A 6,502-nucleotide genomic window follows, 5' to 3' on the forward strand; every position below is an offset into this window, starting at 1 on the left:
TCTTTAAGACCAAAGTTGTGTCTTCCAATGAATCCATTGGAGGATTCCCCAAAGGCAAAAGCATAACCAAAGAGATAATAGAAGAGTCCTCCCGCTGCAGCATCAAGGACATTAGTGAGCATGATGTTCATCGTATTCTTGGCTCTAACAGAGCCAGCACATAGCATAGCGAAGCCGAGCTGCATGGCAAAGACGAGATAAGCTGAGAAGAGGAGGTAAGTGTTGTCTATAGCATAGGCTGCATCGGTAAACTTGTTATTTACGGTACCCAATTGGCCGCAAATATATTCAGCCGCCGCGGTGGCATTGGGGCCGAGTAGGGGAGAGAGATCAGCCGCAGAGCAAGTTAAAGCTCCCGACATGTTGAGAGACCTGAGAGAGAAAGAGAGACACGAAGAAAAGAGTTTGTCTCTTGTGCATCTATAAAAAGACTTAAGAGGAGGAGTTTAGGGTTGACTTTTGATTCTTGCTTCACCAATCATTCTAGAGAGATATTAATTGTTTAATCTAATTCGAGATGGAATCTTATAAACTACTTGCAATCTACGAGAATCTTATATACGGTTTTGGTGATTTTTAGTGATAGGCATGTACTCCTGAGAATTTAAGAAGGCAAGGGAGATATAAACTAAAAAAAAAAAAACTGTTCTATGTGACGAATTTTTATATAAAAAAATTATTTTGATAAAGATGAATTTATATATCAAATAACAAATTATGTATTTAATGCAATTCATGTTTTAAGTTAAATTTGATTCCAAATTTATGTATTGTGATAATCATATTATATAAACAAATGATTTTCTAGTTGTACTCAAGATTCTCTTTTTTGGTTTTTGGTAACAAACAAACTGCATATTCTTCAGTAAACCAACCCAAGAAAACAAGATTCTCTGATCATACTTCATTTAGAAATCAAGCAAATTTGGAATCAAATTTAACTCAAAACATGAATTGCATTAAAATATTGCAAAAGGGTATATGTTAAGTTATATATATATATATATATATATATATATGTGTGTGCAAGTGTATAAGCATACGTTAGCAAAAACATTGACCAAGGAATCTACATATCTAAGAAGATTCCCTGATAGAGTTGGTCGTCGTATTCGACTCACACTGTCACACATCACACGAAAGGGAAGTTCATTCGACCAGTTTTCTATTAAATAATTAAAATTCTATTAAAAAAATAGTATAACAAAACAAATTGTGAAAACTAGTAAAACGAGAAATTTTTTTCAATAAAAATCTATGGTTCTTGAGGTAAAAACAACCGATCAAAGATATATACATCTACAACGTATAACTTTGAAAAACAGTGAAAAACAAATACAAATATTGTTAAAACGAAAACCATATGTACAACCAAATATTTATCAAGTAAAAACCATACAAATATTGTTCAGACTTTTAATTGTTGGATCAGTACTGATCCGGATTAGTTACCTAAATGCCAAAAGTGTTTTAGAAATCGATTTCAGCAATTGTTTTGGGAAATCAACACTACAAGAAATATAGGCATTAATAGCAGAATAATATAGTGCAGTTTTCACAAATGTTATCATTGATAAAATTTTAAAAATAGAGCTCTATAATGGCACTTTTAAAACGTCAAACATAAAAATATGTAAGTGTGAACCAAAAATCAGTATTTCCGCCAAAGACTTAATAAAAAAGTAAAACTGATGTTTTTCCCTCTCCACCCGCGAGACTTAATAAAATTTTAGTCAAAACTTATAATGAAAAAAAAAACCATTAGTCTCACTTCATCGAGCTCTTCGCCGACGAGTCGACGAACGTCCATATTACCGCAGTTCACTGGAAAATCTTCATCAAAGACGAAGCTCCTTTGTTAGTGAGATCTTATCCGCCGATGAAGCTCCTCTGTTAACAATCTTCTCCGCCGACGATTCGCATTTCAGTCGGTTTGTTTCATTAGATATTTCGATTCAGTGTTTTCTCAATTAGGGTTCTTCTGATTTCAAGTTTAGATCTGTTTTATTTAGATATTTCATAGTTAGAGTTCTGTCTTATTTAGAGATTTGAAGTTTAGATCTGTTTTATATCGAGATTTGTCAGTAATCTTGGTACTCTATTTGCAGGTTTTGGTACTCGCGGTTTGGAGGAATTTCTTTCTGGATTTCACCCAATTTCAATAGGTTAGTCCTTCTCAGTAATTTCTTTCTGTACTCGCGGTTTAGAGCTTGATAAGTTTTGTGTTTAGTTAAACAAAACTTTATTTTGAATTTGATTGTTTTGTGGATTGCACATGTACTATGTTTCTGCCTGAATCATGCTGGTTTTAATTACTGAATGGACGGTTCTCAATAAGGGTAGCATATAAAATGGTGGAGAAGAGATGGGTTCATCTATGCATGTAATTACTTTTTTCATAAATAAATTATATGGTAAGTGGTTAATTTGTGCATGTCTGGTTTAGTTTGTTTTGTTTTCAATGGCATGTACTGAAGGACTGATCCTGCTTATGAGATTGGTGCTTTAAATTTTGTTAAAGAGGTTACTGATGCTATAGGAGGATCTGATCAGTTGGTAATATGCCCATGTACGGACTGTCGCAATGTTGATAGACATTTAGGCAGTGTAGTAGTAGATCACCTAGTAAGGGAATGGACGAGGCTTACAAGATACAGAGGGAGTGGTATCATCATGGAGAAGTGGTTTCAGTAGACAGCAATGTTAGTCAGTGGAATGAAGAGGTTTTAGGGTTATACAGAGCTGCTGAATACTTAGATGAAGAGTTAGCTGCTCAGGGTGATGAAGAGTTAGCTGCTCAGGGTCAATTAGTGGATGATGCTGAGGGTGAGGCCGATGACAAGAAAGAGGACGAGTTCTTTGCGAAACTAGCAGATGCTGAAACTTCTTTATACCCTATGTGTGCAAGTCATAGCAAATTATCAGCCATTGTTTCACTGTATAGAATCAAGACAGAAAATGGCTGGTCAGACAAAAGCTTCAACGATCTTCTAAGGACTTTGCCAGACATGTTACCGGAGGAGAATGTTCTACATACATCAATGTATGAAGTGAAGAAGTTTCTCAAGACTTTTGATATGGGTTATTAGAAGATTCATGCTTGTGTTAATGATTGTTGTCTATTCATGAAGAAGTTGAAGAAGTTTGACAATTGTCCTAAGTGCAAGGCGTCGAGATGGAAGGTAAATATGCACACTGGTCAGATAAAGAAAGGTGTCCCCCAGAAAGTTTTAAGGTACTTTCCAATTATACCGCGACTGAAGAGGATGTTTAGGTATGAGCAACTTGCCAAGGACCTGCGGTGGCATTTTTCGAACAAGAGTAGTGATGGAAAACTGCGTCACCCTGTAGATTCTGTTACATGGGATCAGATGAATGCGAAATACCCTGCGTTTGCTGCTGAACCAAGGAACATCCGTCTGGGACTTTCGACTGATGGATTTAACCCTTTCAATATGAAGAACAACATATACTGTTGTTGGCCAGTTTTGCTAGTGAATTATAATATGGCTCCTGACCTATGTATGAAGAAGGACAACATCATGCTTAGCTTGTTGATTCCTGGGCCGCAACAACCTGGTAATAGCATTGACGTTTACTTGGAACCTCTAATAGAGGATCTAAACCATTTGTGGAGTAAAGGAGAGATAGCTTATGATGCTTTCAGTAAGAGCAGTTTCACACTAAAAGTAATGCTCTTATGGACTATCAGTGATTTCCCTGCATATGGAAATCTTGCTGGATGCAAATTTAAAGGTAAGATGGGTTGTCCTTTATGTGGAAAAGACATTGACAGTACGTGGTTGAGTAATAGTAGGAAACATGTATATATGTGCCATCGCAAAGGTCTATCACCAACACACAGTTATCGGGGGAAAAAGACTTGGTTTGACGGGAAAGCTGAACATGGGAGGAAGGGCAGGATATTAATTGGTCATAATATCTCTGTCCTCTTAAAAAATTTCAAAAATGATTTTGGGAATAAGAAAGAGAGTGGGAAGAAGAGAAAGCAGACTGCTGCTACTGAGTCATCCTCATCTGATGAGTCTGATGACACTGAGTCTGAGGAAGAGGAAAAAGACGAGGAAGAGTTATCCAGATGGAAGAAAAGGTCTATATTTTTCAAGTTGTCTTATTGGGAGATATGTATCTGTTTTCTCTTATTATGTAGTTTTTATAACTAATCAATATATCATTAACTTGTATTTACTTTAATTGTTGAGGACTTCCCAGTAAGACACAATTTAGATGTGATGCATGTGGAGAGAAATGTGGCTGCAAGCATTGTGGCGACATTGTTGCACTGTGGGAAATCAAAGGATGGTTTAAAGACTCGCAAAGATCTCCAACTTTTAGGCATTAGAAAGGATTTGCATCCTAGAGAAAGCGGTAAACGTATCTACCTTCCAGCTGCTCCTTGGTCTCTATCAAAGGCAGAAAAGAAAGTATTTTGTAAGCGGCTGTATGACTTCAAAGGTCCGGATGGATATTGTTCTAATATATCCAGTTGCATATCATTAGATGAGTGCAAGGTAATGGGTCTTAAATCACATGATTACCATGTGTTGATGTAACAATTACTACCTGTCGCACTTAAAGGTTTACTGCCTAAAGGTCCAAGGATTGCAATTTCGCGCCTCTGCTCATTTTTCAACCATCTTTGCCAAAGAGTTGTTGATATGGAGAAGATCACAGCATTGGAAAATAAAATTATGGAAACTCTGTGCATGTTCGAGAGATTCTTTCCTCCAAGCTTCTTTGATATAATGGTGCACTTATGTGTTCATCTAGGCAGAGAAACCAGATTAGGTGGACCTGTCCATTTCAGATGGATGCATCCATTTGAGAGGTATGGTTTCTATCTTATCCTCTTTACGCTAACTGTACTTGATATAGATTTAGCTTCTAATTAATTGTTTATTGGTTACAGATACACGAAAGTTTTGAAAGATTTCGTAAGGAATCCTGCGAGGCCAGAGGGTTGCATAGCTGAGTCGTATCTCGCAGAAGAATGCATGGAATTCTGCAGTGCGTTTAAAAAAAAAACACTAGTGTAGAAGAAAAAGCAGATAGGAACACTGAGTATGAGAACAGTTCTATCCTAGAGAGGCGTCCTATCTCTGCTGGTTTATCTGTTATTTTAAGTGACATGGAGAAGAAAATAGCCCACCTTGCTGTCATTCAGAATACAGCTCTAGTGGAGCCTTATGTGGAGTATGTTGCTATCTGATTTCACATAATACTAAATTGTCATTGCATCCTCTACCTGTCTTACTTTGTTTTTTTGTTATTGTAGCATGCACCTACAATACCTACAAGACTCAAACATAAGATGCAGACGTGATGCAAGTGTTTTATGGAGTAACGCACACACAAAATTTTGCTGCTTGGTTAAAAAAACAGGTAAGTCCTATTTTATAAATAAACAATCATATACTAACTCGTTAAGAAGATCAATAGCCTAGCTAACTCGTTGTCTTCTTATTTATAGATACCTGTAGATTCCGATGATCATGACCATATACTCAAATGGTCGGCGTATGGTCCTAGAACAAGTGCTAGAACTTACACTGGTTATATAGTGAATGGGCTGAGGTTTCACACAAACTCTGTTGATAGGCTAAGCCAGAATAGTGGAGTGTTTTATGAAGCAACAACCATGTGTCGATCTAGTGCCAAGGACACTTCCCAAGTAGCTGATTGGGTATCATACTATGGGAGAGTCACTGATATTATTCTCCTTGACTACAACGTTTTTTATGTTCCACTTTTCAAATGTCAATGGGCAGTTAGAGGTAATGGAGTGAAAATAGAAGATGGCTTCACACTTGTTAACTTGAAGCAAAGTCAAACATCTTTTTCAAGTGATCCATATATACTAGCATCTCAAGCGAAGCAAGTATTTTATTCAAGAGAAGATGATTCTTCCAGTTGGTATGTTGTCATGAGAGGTCCTTCTAGAAGATACAATGAGGAAGCTGTAAACGATGGACTTCCAGAAGTTGGACCATTGCCATCCACTATTGATATGGTTATTGAAGACGTACATGAGGATGAGTCTTAGAATGCTCAGAGTGATTGTGAAGGAATATATGTTTGATGTCTTTTTAATTTTAGTTAGTAGGCTGTCGAATATGTCAACTTGAATTATATATTGATATGTTAAGACTTGCTTCACTCTCTTGAATCACTGACTGATCAATACATTAACTTACGGTTATTGGTTATTACTGTTGTTGAGTTTTCTAGGTGAACTAAGATGTCTAAGCGAAAAAAGATGTCAACCAGGCGTAATGAGGATGAGGAGCCAGAATTTATATGTACGTTGCAACAGACTAAAAGACGTCGAGGACCAACAAAGATGAAAGACATCGCCAAGGATCCAAATAGTAGAATAACTGTTGAATTCAATGATCTCGGAGAACCATGTGGACCAGGGTCTGTGAAGTTGTCATCATACCTAGGCTCTTTGGTGCGGGAACTTGTTCCTATCACCATTGCT

At 36.9% G+C, this 6,502-nt stretch overlaps 2 protein-coding genes across 2 annotated transcripts in view; one reads left to right on the plus strand and one right to left on the minus strand.

The window, feature by feature from the left end:
• The window catches only part of LOC104767830 (putative ammonium transporter 1 member 5), a 1,052-nt gene extending 690 nt beyond the window's left edge, over nucleotides 1-362 (minus strand). The window contains exon 1 of the mRNA XM_010491803.1: nucleotides 11-362. Within this exon, the coding sequence (XP_010490105.1) occupies nucleotides 11-362 (352 nt within the window). The remainder of the gene's footprint in view (nucleotides 1-10) is intronic.
• On the plus strand, nucleotides 2,634-6,064 carry LOC104767831. The gene is made up of 8 exons (XM_010491804.1): nucleotides 2,634-3,026; nucleotides 3,132-4,146; nucleotides 4,234-4,452; nucleotides 4,600-4,849; nucleotides 4,931-5,028; nucleotides 5,106-5,214; nucleotides 5,297-5,351; nucleotides 5,492-6,064. Exons 1-8 carry the CDS (start codon nucleotides 2,634-2,636, stop codon nucleotides 6,062-6,064), a joined length of 2,712 nt encoding a protein of 903 aa, XP_010490106.1.

Source organism: Camelina sativa, chromosome 19 (genome assembly GCF_000633955.1).
Source record: "Camelina sativa cultivar DH55 chromosome 19, Cs, whole genome shotgun sequence".
NCBI classification, from domain to species: Eukaryota; Viridiplantae; Streptophyta; class Magnoliopsida; order Brassicales; family Brassicaceae; genus Camelina; species Camelina sativa.

What these genes read in the sequence shown, in the direction of transcription:
- LOC104767831 (XM_010491804.1), top strand. Translation starts at nt 2,634, where the DNA reads ATGGACGAGGCTTACAAGATACAGAGGGAGTGGTATCATCATGGAGAA. An exon ending in ACATGTTACCGGAGGAGAAT is followed by an intron (nt 3,027 to 3,131) that starts GTTCTACATACA and finishes CTATTCATGAAG; the next exon opens with AAGTTGAAGAAGTTTGACAA. An exon ending in GGCAGAAAAGAAAGTATTTT is followed by an intron (nt 4,453 to 4,599) that starts GTAAGCGGCTGT and finishes TCGCACTTAAAG; the next exon opens with GTTTACTGCCTAAAGGTCCA.